General features: G+C 37.3%; 1 protein-coding gene across 4 annotated transcripts in view; it reads right to left on the minus strand.

The window, feature by feature from the left end:
- The window catches only part of OXSR1 (oxidative stress responsive kinase 1), a 95,160-nt gene that overhangs the window by 29,838 nt on the left and 48,751 nt on the right, over positions 1–16,571 (minus strand). For all 4 annotated transcript variants that reach the window (XM_077865808.1, XM_077865809.1, XM_077865807.1 and 1 more), the window contains exons 5-6: positions 16,032–16,087; positions 3,310–3,419 (exon numbers count right to left, since the gene is read on the minus strand). In XM_077865808.1, the coding sequence (XP_077721934.1) occupies positions 3,310–3,419; positions 16,032–16,087 (166 nt within the window). The remainder of the gene's footprint in view (positions 1–3,309; positions 3,420–16,031; positions 16,088–16,571) is intronic.

The raw sequence follows: 16,571 nt of genomic DNA on the forward strand, positions 1-16,571 counted from the left end.
AAAGGTACCTTCTAATATGTATCAAGAACCATGGAAGCATTCATAAGCTTTTTTTTTTTTTTAAGATTTATTTATTCATAATAGAGAGAGGCAGAGACACAGGAAAGGGAGAAGCAGGCTCCACGCAAGGAGCCCGACGTGGGATTTGATCCCGGGTCTCCAGGATCACGTCCTGGGCTGAAGGCAGCGCTAAACCGCTAAGCCACCTGGGCTGCCCAGTTCATAAGCTTTAAACCATGAAAATAATCTAGGTAAAAGCCAAAGGTACTTGATAACAGAAGAAAAAAGAAAAAGCAATCTGAATGAACATTCCCCAACAAAGGGGAAATTATTAAGTATGGAATATTCACTTAAATGTTATATAGTCAACTAAAAGCTATGTAAATGAATTTTATATGAAAATATGGAAAACCACTCATGATACAGCATTTATGAAGAAAAAAGAACACAAAATTCTTCACAAGTTTTGATACTTATTACAGAAGTATATAATCTGTTCATTTTTTAGAAAAAGGATAGAACTAGAACATAATTATTAGGCAGTAGTGCTAAGTCTTTCGCTTTCCAAATTTTCTGATATGGTATTATCACCTGAATTTTTATAAATGAAAAAGGATACAAGGGGTATGAATATTTTCAAAGTTGATGTGAAAATATTGCGAAATTTCTGTCCTTTTATACTGCCATGAAAACATTATAAAATTAAATATTTTCATTTTCTATTCTAAGCAACACAGAAGAAACAGGTAAGAGGAGTGTATGGTTTGAGACCTGAAATTGAAGCTCCATATAATATGCTGCCTTGACATCTGGCAAAAGTAAGTGGGCCTCTAATGAACTAAATGCAAGTTCCCCTCCTCTCCCCAGTCTTCTAAGGATAAGGTCCCTTGCCCAACAACCCTGCTTATTAACTGGGCCAGGCCAAGTTCTTGCTCAGGCTTGAGTAGCAGATTTCAGCTCCCTAACAGCCCTCAGAATTATTCAAACAAGCCAGTCACCCTCACAAGGAATCTGGAAACCAAGAGGCACCTCACTCTCTTGATACTATAAAGGCTGTTTCCCATGGCAACTGTTTATTCACTCTCTTTCGGAGTGCAGCCCTCCGTGTGATGTGTAGTGTGGTCCTCCCTGCAGCTGTGTGTGTACGTGACTAATAAACTGCTGTCAGTCTCACCAGTCCGATGTCAGGTGTTCAGCATCTGCAGAGTGGGAGTGCTTCCCACCAAAAGCATGAATACAGGTATTACATACAACAGAGTTAAAATTAAAAGTGAATTCAGTTCTCCATACTGACTTTGATATACTTAAAAGACATTTACATAAAACATCTATAGGAAGCTAGAAACCTCCATCTAGAGGCTTAGGAAATAAGACTGGCATGGATATAAGTTAGAAAACATAATAGGTGGGGGCCACCTGGTTGGCTCAGTTAGTAGAGCATACAATTCTTGATCCTGGGGTTGTGGGTTCAAGCCCCACCTTGGGTGTAGAGATTATTTAAAAATAAAAACTTAAAAAAAATAAAAAAATAAAAAAAAATAAAAACTTTAGGTGGGGGTGCCTGGGTGGCTCAGTCAGTTAAGCATCTCAGTCTTGATTTTGGCTCAGGTGATGATCTCAGGGTCATGAGATCAAACCCTGCATTGGGCTCTGCACTGAGAGTCTGCTTATCCCTCTCCTGGCTCGGTCACGCTCCCTGTCTCAGATAAATAAAACCTTAAAAAAATCTTTAGCGGGGCAGCCCTGGTGGCGCAGCGGTTTAGCACCGCCTGCAGCCTAAGGCGTGATCCTGGAGACCCTGGATCGAGTCCCACGTTGGGCTTCCTGCATGGAGCTTGCTTCTCCCTCTGCCTGTGTCTCTGCCTCTCTCTCTCTCTCTCTCTCTCTCTCTCTGCAACTCTATGAATTAAAAAAAAAAAATCTTTCGGGGCACCTGGCTGGCTCAGTTTGTAGAGCACACAACTCTCAATCTCAGGGTTGAGTTTAAGCCCCCCCACTGCTGTGGAGCCTACTTAGAAACGAATGAATGAATGAGCGAGTGGATAAATCTTTAAAAAGAGGACACAAAAAACTAAAAAGAAAATATAATAGGTAGGAAGTGGAGATAAGACTAACTAGTGAGAGAAGAATTTAAGAACGAGGTCCGGGGAAATAAAAGGAAAGGCAGAAAAAAAGTCAGAGACACAGCCTGGCTCGAGAGGTAGGGGAAGAATGAGGAAACTACACTAGGGAAGCTAAAGACTTAAGTAAAGGTGGAAATGATCAACTATTTCAAATGACAAGAGAACACTGTTGACAAGGAATAAGAAATAAGCACTGATTTGAGAATTAGCAGAGTTTCCGTAAGATGATTAGATGAGCAACATCCGACTGTAGTTGTTGGAGAACAAACGGGAAATGTGGTTGTGGGCAAAACTAGTCCTTCAAGAACCATAGCAGTGAAACTACATGTACAAAGATTAGGTCATTTAATTTGTAACATGGAAACTATTAAACCAATCTTCATTATATTATTCCTTAGATCATATGTGGCATAAATCTTTAGTTTCATATATCATTTGTAAAGAGCTATTGGTTTGTATTTCCCAAAGTTCCCAAAGTTAACCTTGCACTCGTATCCTCTACTTTTCAAAGTTCCCATTAAGCCATTTGGCTTATATGAAAGATCTATGGTAGTACGTGTTTACGCCATCAAAAGAAATTGGAAGAGGATTTTCACTTTTACAAAAAAAGTGAAAATGACATTCGGTATTTGCTTTCTAGTCAGCTATTATAGAGGAAGTGCCCATACCGAGCAGTGAGACTGGTGTCACCAGGCTCCTTCCCAAGGAACTACACTCAGCATCAGGCCACCATAGCTTTCAACTGTGAGCATCTATGCTTTATCTCAATTTATTTTGTGTGTTCAATAGCAAGATACATTCTGTGGTATCAGAAAGGCCTAAATGAGGTTATTTTGGGGTCTGGGGATGCTATAAAATTTTTACAAATAAATTAGTGGTAATTGGGAGGAGGGCGGGGGGTGGGGGTGAATGGGTGACGGGCACTGAGGGGGGCACTTGACGGGATAAGCACTGGTTGTTATTTTGTATGTTGGTAAATTGAACAATAAAAAATAAATTTATTATTGAAAAAAATAAATTAGTGGTAATTTCTTCTTTGCTTTGTGCCATTTCAGCTTACAAAAGGTTTCACAGAACAAACTACTTTCCATTAGTAGGGGAACCTGTACACCAACCAAAAGCAGACACTACTCTATTTTCCACCATTCTGCACAAAACCATACACCATTTAAAAAAGACAAAGTACCTGTTCCATAACTTCAGGTGCCATCCAGCAAGGAGTTCCAACAAAGGTCTTTCTCACTTTATTTCGGGTAATATCACCACCAGTTGCTAAAAAAGCACTAACCCCAAAGTCTGAAATAGATACAAGACCAAGGTATTAGAACTAACACAGATGGGTAGGAAAATGACATAGTTTTACATAAAAACAACATGACATTTTCTTTTTTCCACTGAAATTCTTGACTAAATTAAGGTCCCTCATTCCACTCTCCACCCTCACACATCACTATCTCAGTAGATTTTCCTCCTTGCTCCAATCCATTCTTATTAGCACCCTTCCAGACTAAAACTCTGTACCCATTACACAATAATTCCCCATTCTCCTTCTCCCCAGCCATTGGCAACCACCATTCTAGCTTTCTGCCTCTATGATTTTGAATACTCTAAGGACCTCGTATAAGTAAAATCATACAATATTATTTGTTTTTTGTAGCTGAGTTATTTTACTTAGCATAATGTCCTTGATGTTTATCCATCTAGTAGCATATTACAGAATTTGTTTCCTTTATAGGCCAAATACTATCCCATTGTATCAATTTTCCCAATACCACTTATTGAAGAGACTGTCCTTTCCCCATTGTATATTCTTCGCTATTTGTAAATAATACTGCTGTGATCATGCACATTTCTTTTTGAGTTAGTGTTTTCATTTTCCTTGAATACCCATAAGTGGAATTGCTAGATAATACAACAGATCTATTTTTAAGTTTCTGAGGCACCTCCATATTGTTTTCCATTGGCTGCACTGATTTACATTCCCATGGACAGCACATAAGGTACTGGTTTTTCCACATCCTTGCTAATGCTTGTTGATTCCAGTCTTTTTGGAATAGAATAACCATTCTAACAGGTGTGAGATGTTATCTCGATGTGTGTGAGGATCTCATTTGTATTTCCCTAGTAATTAATGATGTAGAACATCTTTTCAATTTATCTGTTGGCAATCTGTATGTCTTCTTTGGAGAAATGTCTATTCAGATCTTCTGCCCATTTCTTAAATGTATTTTTCAGTTTTTGATATTGGGTTGTACAAATTCTTTATGTATTTTGGATACCAGTCCCTTACCAGATATATGATTCACAAATATTTTTTCCCACTCAGTAGGATGCCTGTTCATTTTGTTGATTTTCTTTGCTGTGCAGATATTTAGTTTGATACTCCTATTTGTTCATTTTTGCCTTAGTTACTTTTGCTTTTGGTGTCAGTTTCAAGACCTAGATCAAGGGGCCTGCCATCCATGTTCCCTAGGTATTTTATGATTTCATGTCTTACACTGAAGTCAATTTTTGCATATGATATAAGATGGTGCTCTAGTTTCATTCTTTTATATGTGGTTGCTTAATCTTCCCAATATCATTTATTGAAGAGACTATCCTTTCCCCATTGTATACTCTTGACTCCTTTATGATAAATTGCTTGTTTGTGTTTTCTGATGGAGCTTTAGGGTATGCTATATTTAGTATCATGTCATCTGCAAACAGTGACAGTTTTACTTCTTGCTTTCTAAATTGGATGCCTTTAATTTCTTTTTCTTGCCTAACTCCTCTGGCTAGTACTTCCAATACTATAGTGAGAATGGGCATCTTTGTCTTGCTCATGATCTTAAAGGAAATGCTTTCAGTTTTCTACCATTAAGTATAATGTTAGCTGTGGGCTTATCATACATAGCCTTTATTATGTTGAGGTATGTCTCTCTATACTGGCTTTATAGAGAAAAATACATGTATGTTGAATTTTGTTATATGCTTTTACTGCATCTGTTGAAATGATAATTTTTATCCTTCATTTTGTTAATGTGGTATATCATACTAATTTGCAGATTTTGAACAATCCTTGCATCCCTGACATAACCACTACATCAAGGTGGATGGTCCTTTTAATGTATTACCGAACTGAGTTTACTAATATATTTTTTTATGATTTTATTTATTTATTCATGAAAGACACAGAGAGGCAGAGACACAGGCAGAGGGAGAAGCAGGCTCCCTGTGGGAAGCCCAATGCAGGACTCAATTCCAGGACCCCAGGATCACGCCCTGAGCCAAAAGCAGACGCTCATCCACTGAGCCACCTAGGCATCCCAAGTTTACGAATATTTTTGTTGAAGACTTTTGCATCTATGTCCATCAGAGTGATTTTCTTTTCTTGTGCCATTCTTGTCTGGTTTTGGTATCAAGGTAATGCTGGCCTCATAAAATATGTTTTAAAAAGTACCTGCCTCGGGCAGCCCTGGTGGCACAGCGGTTTAGCGCCACCTGCAGCCCAGGGTGTGATCCTGGAGACCTGGGATTGAGTCCCATGTGGGACTCCCTGAATGGAGCCTGCTTCTCCCTCTGCCTGTGTCTCTGCCTCTCTCTCTCTCTCTCTGTGTCTCTCATGAATAAATAAAATCTTTAAAAATAAAAAAATAAAAAGTTCCCCCCCTTACTATTTTTTGGAAGAGACTGAGAAGGATTAGTATCAATTCTTTCAATGTTTGGTAGAATTCACCAGTGAGGCTGTCTGGTACCGGACTTTAACTTGTTGGGAGGTTTATGATTCCTGATCCAATCTCTTTACTAGTAATTGGTCTGCTCAGTCTTTCTAATGCATCATGATTCAGTCTTGTAGGTTGTGTGTTTCCAGAAATTTATCCATTTCTTTTAAATTGCCCAATCTGTTAGCATATAATTGTTCATAATAGTCTCTTGCCCTTTCTATAATATCAGTTGTAACTTCTCTTTCATTTTTTTTTCATTTCTCATTTTATTTACTTAAATCCTTTTTCTTGGTGAATCTAAGCTAAACATTTGCCAATTTTGTTTATCTTTTCAAAGAACTAGCTTAATTTCAATGATCTTTTCTATTGTCATTATGTAGTCTCTATTTCATTTATTTCTATTCTAGTCTTTGTTAATTCCTTCCTTCTGCTAACCAGGTTTCATTTTTTTCTTTTTTTTTTTTTCTAGTTCCTTGAGATATAAAGTTGCTTGAGACTTTATTTCTTGGGGTAAGCGTTATCACTATGAACTTCCCTCTTAGAACCAAGAAATAGGTGATTCAAGGGGTAGGGAGAAGAAATGCTTTTGATGCATCCAATAAATATGGTATGTTACATTTCCATTTTCATTTGTCACAAGGTATTTTTTAGTTTCTTCACTGACCCATTGGTTGTTCAGTAGCATGTTGTTTAATCTCCAAATATTTGTAAATTTTCCCATTTTCTTCACATAAATTTCTAGTTTCATACCACTATAGAAAAAAATGCTTGATTTGATTTCAGGCCTCTTAAATTTATTAAGACTTATTTTGTGGCCTAACATATGATCTGTCTTGAAAAATGTTCCATGTGTACTTGAGAAAAATGTGTATTCTGTTGCTTTGGGATAGAATGTTTTATAAATGTACGTTAAGTCTATCTGATCTAACGTTATTATTTAAAGCTGATGTTTCCTTCTTGATTTTCTGTCTAAATCATCTATCCACTGATTTAAATGGGAGTATTAAAGCCCCTTACTCTTACAGTATTACTGTTTATTTCTTCTGTTAGGTCTAATAATATTTACTTTACATAATTAGATGCTTCCATGTTGGGTGCACAAATATTTACAGACGTTTTATCTTTTCAGACTGACCCCTTTATGAATATGTAATGCCTTTCTTTATTTATGGTCTTTGTTCTAGAGTCTACTTTGTCTGATACATCTACTTGACTTGTGATTTTTGTCATTTGAATCTTCTCTTTTTCCCTAGTTCATCAAGGTAAAGGTTTGTCAATTTTGGTGATCTTTCAAAGAATCACCTCTCTACTGCATTTCTTTTTTTTTTTTTTTCTACTGCTTTTCTTTTTCTTATCTCTTCTCTAAATTTTGTTATTTTCTTCCTTCTGTTAAGTGTTGGGTTTAGTTTTTCTAGTTCCTTGAGGCATAAAGTAAGATGGTTGGTTCGCTATCTTATTTTTTAAATAAAGTGTCTCTAGCTATAAACTTGCCCTTTGGCAATACTTTTGCTATGACCCAGAAGTTCTGATATATTGTGATTCTGTTTTCATTCATCTCTAAGTATTTTTTAATTTCCCTTGTGAAACTTTCCTTTATCCATTGGTTGAGTGTGTGTTGTTTAATTTCTGCAAATTTGTAAAATTTTTAGTCATCTGCTATTAATTTCTAACTATCCACAGCAGTCAGATGAAGTATTTTGTATCTTTTGAAGTAGTAGTATCTTTTCAATATATCTTTTAACAGTATCTTTTAAAATCTGTTGGGACTTGGGGTGCCTAGGTGGCCCAGTTGGTTAAGCAGCCAACTCCTGGTTTTAGCTCAGGTTATGATCTCATGATCCTCCTGGGATCAAGCCCCACGTTGGGATCTACACTCAGCAAGGAGGTGTCTGCTTCAGGATTCTCTCACTCCCTCCCTCCCCCCACCCCCCACCCCGGCTCATGCGCACTCTTTCTCTCTCTAAAATAAAGAAATAAATTTTAATAAAAATAAAATAAAATCTATTGGGACTTAATATGCAGTCTAACATGGTCTACACCATGTGTACTTGAGAAGAAGGTGTATCTCAATCCTGTTGAGTTGTTAGCTCTAGGTGTGTAGTGTATTGTATTAAGTCTTTCATTTCCTTAATCCTGTCTGTTGTATCCATTTTTGTGAATGGAATATTGAAGTCTCCAACTACTAATGTGGAGCTATCTAGTTCTAGTTCTCCCTTCAGTTCTGTCAGTATTTCCTTCATATATTTTGTTGGTATGTTATTATGTGTACAAATAATAATTGTTATATCTTTTTGCTGTACTGAAACTTTATTAATAGGTAAAGTCTTTGTTTTGTAACCCTTTTTGACTTAAGGTTTATTTTCCCTGATATTAAAATAGCTACCTCTGTTCTCTTTTGGTTACTATTTGCATGGAATAACCTTTTGCCATCCTTCCACTTTCAACGTATTTGTATCTGGGATCTAAAGTGAGTCCCTTATAGACAGTATATAGTTGGATTAAGTATTATGATCTGTTTTGCCAATCTCTGTCTTTTGATTGGAGAGTTAATCCATTTACATTTGAAGCAATTACTGATAAGGAAGGACTGACTTCTGTCATTGTCCTATTTGTTTCCCATATGTCTTCTTGCTTTTTTGTCTCTCATTTCCTGCATTACTTTTCTGTTCAGTTGACTTTTTGTTGTGAAATGCTTAGTTTTCTTTCTCATTTCTGTTTATATTCCATTACTATTTATTTTTTGGTTACTAGAGATTACATTTAGCATTCTAAAGTTATAACACTCTAATATGAATTTATACTAGCCTAGGAGATGTCTGGCTGGCTCAGTCAATACAGCCTGAACTCTTGATCTCGGGGTCATGAGTTCAAGCCTCACGTTGGATATAGAGATCACTTAATTGAAAAAAAAAAAAAAAGTTATTTTTTTCCAAAAAAATCTTGAATTTATAACAGCCTAACTTCAGTAACACAAAATCTCTTCTTTATAGCACTATTCCCACCCTTGCTGGTTACTCTCACAAAATTACATCTTAACACATTGTGTGCTCAAAACGATGAATTGATTAACTCTTAAGTTCATTGGTCTCTTAAGTAGCAAACGTATTTTGGATTTACAAACTAGTTAACAGTAATACCCTTTTTTTTTTTTTTTTTTTTTTTTTAGTAATGTAGTCATGCAGGAAAAAAGAAGTGAAGCAAGTTGCTGTCTAGTATCCTTTTGTTCCACTTTGCAGGACTCCTGTGAGCATTTCTTGCAGGCATATCTATCAGAAACAAATTTCTTCAGCTTTTGTTTATCTGGCAATGTCTTGATTTATTCCTCACTTTCAAGGATAGTTTTACCAGATATAGGATTCTTAACTATGTTTTCTTTTACTGCTTGGAATACATTGGCCCACTGCCCTCTGGCCTCCAAAGTTTCCAATGAGACATCTGCTGACAGCCATATTGAGGATCCCTAGTATGTGATGAGTCACTCCTATCTTCTTGCTTGTAAGATTCTTTTTCTTTGGCTTTCATAAGTTTGATTATAAGGTATCTCTGTAGATCACTTAGAGCTCATCTTACTTGGAGATCACTGAGATTCTTGGATATTTATATTCATATTCTCCATCAAGTTTCAACAGTTTACAGCCATTATTTATTCAAATATTCTCTACCCATTTCTCTCTCATCCTTCTGGAACTTCCCACATGTATATTGGTCTGCTTGATGGTGTCCAACAGGTCCCTTGAGCTCTGTTCACTTTTCTTCAATCTTTGTCCTTTCTTCCCTTAGACACTGTAATTTCCATTTTCCTGCCTTCAAATTCATCAATTCTTTTTTCAGCCAGTTCAAATCTGCATTTGCATCCTTCTAGTAAGCTTTTCACTTCATAATACAAACTACTGTACCTTTTAGCTCCAGAATCGCTTTTGTTCTTAGGTTCTTTTTCCTTATTGGTAGTTCCATTTTATCCATACTTGTTTTCTTGAGTTTATTCATATCTTCCTTTATTTTTGTTAGTAGATCTCTTATCAAAGTTTTTTCATTTGATAGAGAGACCATTTTTATTATTCGTTTCCTTTGAATGGACTATACTTTACTGTTTCATTGAATACCCTGTGATTTTTTTGTTGAAAATTGGACAATTGAGTCTAATGATGTGGTTCTTCTAGAAATCAGATTATCTCCCTCTCCCAAAGTTTGATGCTTTTTTTTTGTTGTAAATTGTTTTTATTTTGGTTGTTATAGATTATTTCTGTGTCAAGCATCAGCCTGAAGTATAAGCAAGCTCTTCTTAGGACTTTTTTGCACCTTTTCCTGGCATATGCAATCATTTTCCAGTTTTCCCCACCAATGTAGTTATTTTTTAATGTCTGGCTCCAAAAATGGGAAGAAGAGAAAAATGAAGGGAAGGAAAAACAGGTGTTGCTCTATTAAATCCCGTAGAGGGGAGAGAGTGCCACACCAATGGTTGTCTGCCTCTTTATCTGTACCAATGTGATCAGAAGCAGCAATCAATGATCAGAGCACAGATCCATGATATTTGGAAGACAGAGTCCATTTTGCCCACGGTGGGTTCCAAAAGTTCTGTGCAAGTTGCTCCAAAAACAGGTGCCCAGCTGCCTGCCAGGAGACTGATGGCTGGGGGATATATAGCTCTGAAATTGATTGAAATTAACTGCAATTTATCTTCTAAGTCTTCTCCTAGAACTTACATACCTTCTGAGGAACTGCAAAATTATAGAACAGTTATATCAAACAGATTCTGCTGGTTTAGTTGTCGTCTAGCTGTGGAGAGATTCCAGGTGCTTTCCACTTCACCATCTTCCCAGAATCCTCTCTTCTTTAGTTTTTTGCCACTTGGGTTTACTTTTCTAACAATATAGCATACTTGTGCTTGGTTTTGAACCTATATAAACGAATTCATATGCTATATATTCTATTTTGACTGTTTTCTTTCACCTTATCTTTTTATACCTTATTAATGCTTTTGAATGTAGTTGTAGTTCCATCTACATTCATCACTATATAGTATTCTAATACATATATTAACCATAATTTATTTATATTTATCCATTCTATTAATGAAGGATGTTGGACTGTTTCAAACTTTTAATGCTTATGAGCACTATGGCACATATAAGCATCATTTTCTCTAGGCCATACACCGAGAAGCCAAAGTTTTAGGGTATGCATACTTCAACTTAATATAGTGTTTGCACTAATTTATTCTCCCACTATAGGAATATGAGATTTTTCTTTGCTCTACAATGACACTAACAACTGTGGTGTCAGATGTTTTTGCCTGTCAGCCAATGTAACTTGGCATCCCAATGTTATTTTACAAGCATACCTTGTTTTTTACTCCTTCACCTTACTTAGACTTCACAAATACTGTGTTTTTTAAAAACTGAAGGTCTATTGCAACCCTGCTTTAAACAAGTCTACTAGCACAATTTTTCCAACATTTGCTTCCTTCTTGTCTCTGTCACATTTTCATAACTCTTGCAATATTTCAAAATTTTTCATTATTATTGTATTTCTTTTTTTTTTTTTTAATTTTTATTTATTTATGATAGTCACAGAGAGAGAGACAGAGAGAGAGGCAGAGACATAGGCAGGGGGAGAAGCAGGCTCCATGCACCGGGAGCCCGACGTGGGATTCGATCCTGGGTCTCCAGGTTCGTGCCCTGGGCCAAAGGCAGGCGCTAAACCGCTGCGCCACCCAGGGATCCCTATTATTGTATTTCTTATGGTGAATCTGTGATTAATGATTTTTTATGTTACTACTGTAATTGTTTTGGGGGCACCTCAAACCAGGCAAACTTAATAAATGTTGTATGTGTTTTAAATGCTCCACCAACCAGCCATTCTCCCATATCTTTCCCTCTCCTTCAGGCCTCCCTATCCCCTGACACACAACAATATTTAAATTAGGCCTTTTTTTCTTTTAAGATTTTACTTATTTTTTCAGGGCGCCTAGGTGGCTCAGTTGGTTAAGCATCTGCCCTTCAGCTCAGGTCATGATCCCGGGGTTCTAGGGTCAAACCCCGCATCAGGCTTCCTGCTCAGCAGACAGCCTGTTTCTCCCTCACCCTCTGCCTGTACTCCCCTTACTGTGAGTGGTCTCTCTCTCTCTCTCAATCTCTGTCAAGTAAATAATTAAAAAAAAAAAAAGATTTTATTTATTTTTTCATGAGACACACAGAGAGAGAGGCAGAGACATAGGCAGAGGGAGAAGCAAGCTCCATGCAGGAAGCCCAATGTGGGACTTGAACTCGGGACCCCGGGATCACGCCCTGAGCCACCCAGGTGTCCCTAAATTAGGCCAATTAAAAACCCTACAAGAGCCTCTGAGTGTTCATGTGAAAGGAAGAGTCATATAGTCTCTCTCTTTAAATCAAAAGCTAGAAATGATTAAGCTCAGTAAGGAAGGCACGTTGAAAGCCAAAGTGGGCAAAAAGCTAGGCCTCTTGTACCAGTTAGGCAAGTTGTGAATGCAAAGGAAAAGTTCTCGAAGAAAATTAAAAATTCTACTCCAGTGAACATACGAATAAGAAAAGCAAAACAGCCTTATTGCTGATATGAAGAAAGTCTTAGTGGTCTGGACAGAAAATGAAACCAGCCATTCCCTTATGCCAAAGCCTAATCCAGAGCAAGACCCTAATTCTCTTCAATGTTAGGAAGGCTGAGAGAGGTGAGGAAGCTGCAGAAGAAAAGCTCAAAGCCGGCAGAGGTTGGTTCATGAGGTTTAAGGAAAGAAGCCACCTCCATAACATAAAAGTGCATGGTGGAGCAGCAAGTGCTGATGTAGAAGCTGTAACAAGTTATCCAGAATATCTAACTAAGTTAATACATGAAAGTAGCTACACTAAACAACAGATTTTCAATGTAGACAAAACATCCTTCTATTGGAAGAAGATGCCATCTTGGACTTTTTTAGCTAGAGAGGTCAATACCTAGCTTCAAAGGACATGCTGACTCTCATGTTTAGGGTTAATGCAACTAGTGACTTTAAGCTGAAACCAATGTTCATTTACCACTCCATAAATTCTAAGGCCCTTAAGAATAATCTACTCTTCCTGTGCTCTGTAAATGGAAGAACAAAGCCTGAATGACAGCACGTCTGTTTACAACATGGGTTTACTAAATATTTTAAGCCCACTGTTGAGATCTATTGCTTAGAAAAAAAAAAAGATCCATTTCAAAATATTACTGCTCACTGGGGTGCCTGGGTGGCTCAGCTGGTTAAACATCCAACTCTTGGTTTTGACTCAAGTCATGATTTCAGGGTCATGAGATCAAGAACCATGTTGGGCTCTGCACTCAGCACAGCATCAACTTTGAGATTCTCTCCCTCTCCCTCTGCCCATATGCACTCACTCTAAAATAAAATCTTTAAAAAAATATTGACAATGACCTGGTAACCTAAGAGCTCTGAAGGAGTCGTACAATGAAATTAATATTGTTTTTATGCCTGCTAACACAGCATCCATTCTGCAGCTCATGGATCAGGGGGTAATTCTGACTTTTAAGTCTTATTACTTGGGATGCCTGGGTGGCTCAGTGGTTGAGCATCTACCTTCAGTTCAGGGCATGATCCTGGGGTCCTGGGATCTAGTCCCATATCAGGCTCCCCATGAAGAGCCTGCTTCTCCCTCTGCCTATGTCTCTGCCTCTTTGTCTCTCATGAATAAATAAATAAAATCTTAAAAAATAAGTCTTATTATTTAATAAACACATTCTATAAGGCTAGTGATTCCTCTACTGGATCTGGGCAAAGTAAACTCAAAATCTTATGGAAAGAATTCACTCTTCAAGATGCCATTAAGAACATTCATGATTCATGAGAAGAGGTCAAAATATCACATTAACAGGAATTTGGAAGAAAGTGATTCCAACCCTCATGGACTTTGAGGGGTTCAAGACTTTAGTGGAGGACATAGCTACAGATGTGGTGTAAATAGCAAGAGAACTAGAATCAGAAGTGGTCCCTGAATATGTGACTGAACTGCTGCAATCTTGTGATAAAACTTGAACAAATGAAGAGTTGCCTCTTATAGATGAGCAAAGAAAGTGTTTTCTAGAGATATAATCTATTGCTGGTGAAGATGTGTGAAGATTGTTGAAGTGACAACAAAGGATTTAGAATATTACATAAACCTAGTTGATAAAGCAAGATTTAAGAGGACTGACTCCAATCTTTTTTTTTTTTTAAAGCTTTTTCTTTTATTTTTTTATTTTTTTTTTATTTATGATAGTCACAGACAGAGAGAGAGAGGCAGAGACACAGGCAGAGGGAGAAGCAGGCTCCATGCACCGGGAGCCCGATGTGGGATTCGATCCCGGGTCTCCAGGATCGCGCCCTAGGCCAAAGGCAGGAGCCAAACCGCTGCGCCACCCAGGGATCCCCTGACTCCAATCTTGAAAGTTGTTCTTTTGTGGGTAAAACAGCACTGCATGCTACAGAGAAATCATTTATAAAAAGAAGAGTCAACTGCTGTAGCAAATGCCATTGTTACTTTATTTTAAGAAACTGCTACAGCCACTTCAGCCATCAGCAGCTACTACCTTGATCAATGAGCAGCCATCAACATGGTGACAAGACCCTATGCCAACAAAAGGATTATGACTCACTGAGATCAGCTCAAAGGATGGTTGGCATGTTTTAGCAATAAAGTATTTTTAATTAAGGTATATATATATATATATATATATTTTTTTTTTTTTTAGAAATACTGCATTGTGCATTAAATAGGCTTTAGCATAGTGTAAATAACTTTTATGCACACTGGGAAACCAACAAATTCATTTGATTTGCCTTAAAGCAATATTGGTTTTACTGTGGTGGTCTGGAATCAAACCCACAGTATCTCCGAGGTATGTCTGTACTAGGCACTTAACTGATTATTAGTAAGGCTGAACGCCTTTTATTACACTTATGTTTTGATGTCTTCATTTGGGAAGTCTTCCCATTTTTTATCTGATTTTTCTTAATGAATTCTTCTAAATTTGAGCCCTACATCCATTATTCATGCTGCAAATATCTTCTCTATTCTGTGGTTTGTCTTTTTGCTTATTAATGATGATTAGCCATTTGCCCCTCTTTCAATAAACAGAAACTGTGAATTTTATTTTATTTTTTTTAAGATTTTATTTATTCATAAGAGACACAGAGAGAGAGGCAGAGACACAGGCAGAGGGAGAAGCAGGCTCCATGCAGGGAACCCGATGTGGGACTCGATCCCAGGACCCCAGGATCATGCCCTGAGCCGAAGGCAGACACTCAACCGCTGAGCCACCCAGGAGTCCCTAGAAGCTGTGAATTTTAAAAGAGCCAAATTTATCAATATTTTCTTTAATGCTAAAGCATTATGTGGCTTCATTAAAATACTTTCTAGGTTGACATGAAGGAAGAAGTGCATCTAAATTATCCTCTAAAGCTGAAGAAGTAAGTTATGGTCTGGGTGATTATCTTCCTCCTGTCAAACACCTGACTGTCCCAGCAGTGTGGGAGGGACCAAGCCAAGGCCTTCTCAGATGAGCGACTTACTCAACAATCCTGCTGTAAGGCCACTCCAGAGTCTCAGCCTGGAGGAGGGGTATTTCACCAGCATAGTCACCTCTGGCAGGCCTCGGACTTACCATATCTTATCCTCTACTGGATCTGGGCAAAGTAAACTGAAAACCTTCTGGAAAGAATTCACTATTCTAGATGCCATTGAGTGGCATAATTAATAAGATATCCTATCTTATCTGTTCGGCTCTGAATCTACCAAATGTGCACTTGCACCTCTCAAATGCCTCCTCCTCACTGGCAAATACCCCAATCACCCCAGGACAGAAGTCGCTCTGTATCACCTCTCTCACCAGATACTAAAGCATATTAATTTATAAACACAGTGCGGTTTCTTGACTACTTTTCCTTCAAAGGAAAGCAAAGACTGCTATGAGAACCCATAGAAGATGACTCCTGGGGGTAAGGAGTGAAAACTGGAAGGTAATGACTAGTGGACAGAGAAAAATGTCTGAGATCAACAATGAAGGATAAATAGTGGAGGGTATCTTGAGAATCAGCAGGGATGTGCCAATATAGGCTGCTTGGCTAGATAGAGTCCAGGCACTAGAAGAGAAAACTGGCTCTGAAAACACAAAAGATAAGTAAGGTAGTTCTACTGACCATTAAATCAAAATAAAAAGAAATACTAATCATTACCTGCAATCTGTACTGAGCCATCTTCTCCAAGAAGAATATTTCCAGCTTTCACATCTCTTTAAGGAAAAAGAAGTTATACATTAAAAAACACCTATTCTTTGGAGTCACATAATTTAAGCAATTGTTTACTGTATTCACACAACACTGGCAATATTTAAATACTCTATTTTACATTAAGGAGAATTAAGGTCAATAGTAAATTTTTTTTTTAAAATTTAGTCACTTTTACTAGAATCTAAATATTAAAAACAGAAAGTTACAATAACAGATATCTTTTTACTATAAAATTCAGAAAATCCAAGATGATTAAATACTTGACTGGGATACCAGTGGCCAAAGAATGTGACCCTTCATGTAACATCACCTAATTCCACTTTTTGAAATACACTGATTTTTTTTCTACATCCTAATAAATGATCAAAATTTTAAATGGATTAAAAACAGGGACTATTCTCTGCCCAAGGCATAAAAATAGATATAAATTATTCAAACATTCTTTTTATTTTTATTGGTAACTATTTATAATTCAAATAGGGCATG

Source organism: Canis aureus, chromosome 22 (genome assembly GCF_053574225.1).
Source record: "Canis aureus isolate CA01 chromosome 22, VMU_Caureus_v.1.0, whole genome shotgun sequence".
NCBI lineage: Eukaryota > Metazoa > Chordata > Mammalia > Carnivora > Canidae > Canis > Canis aureus.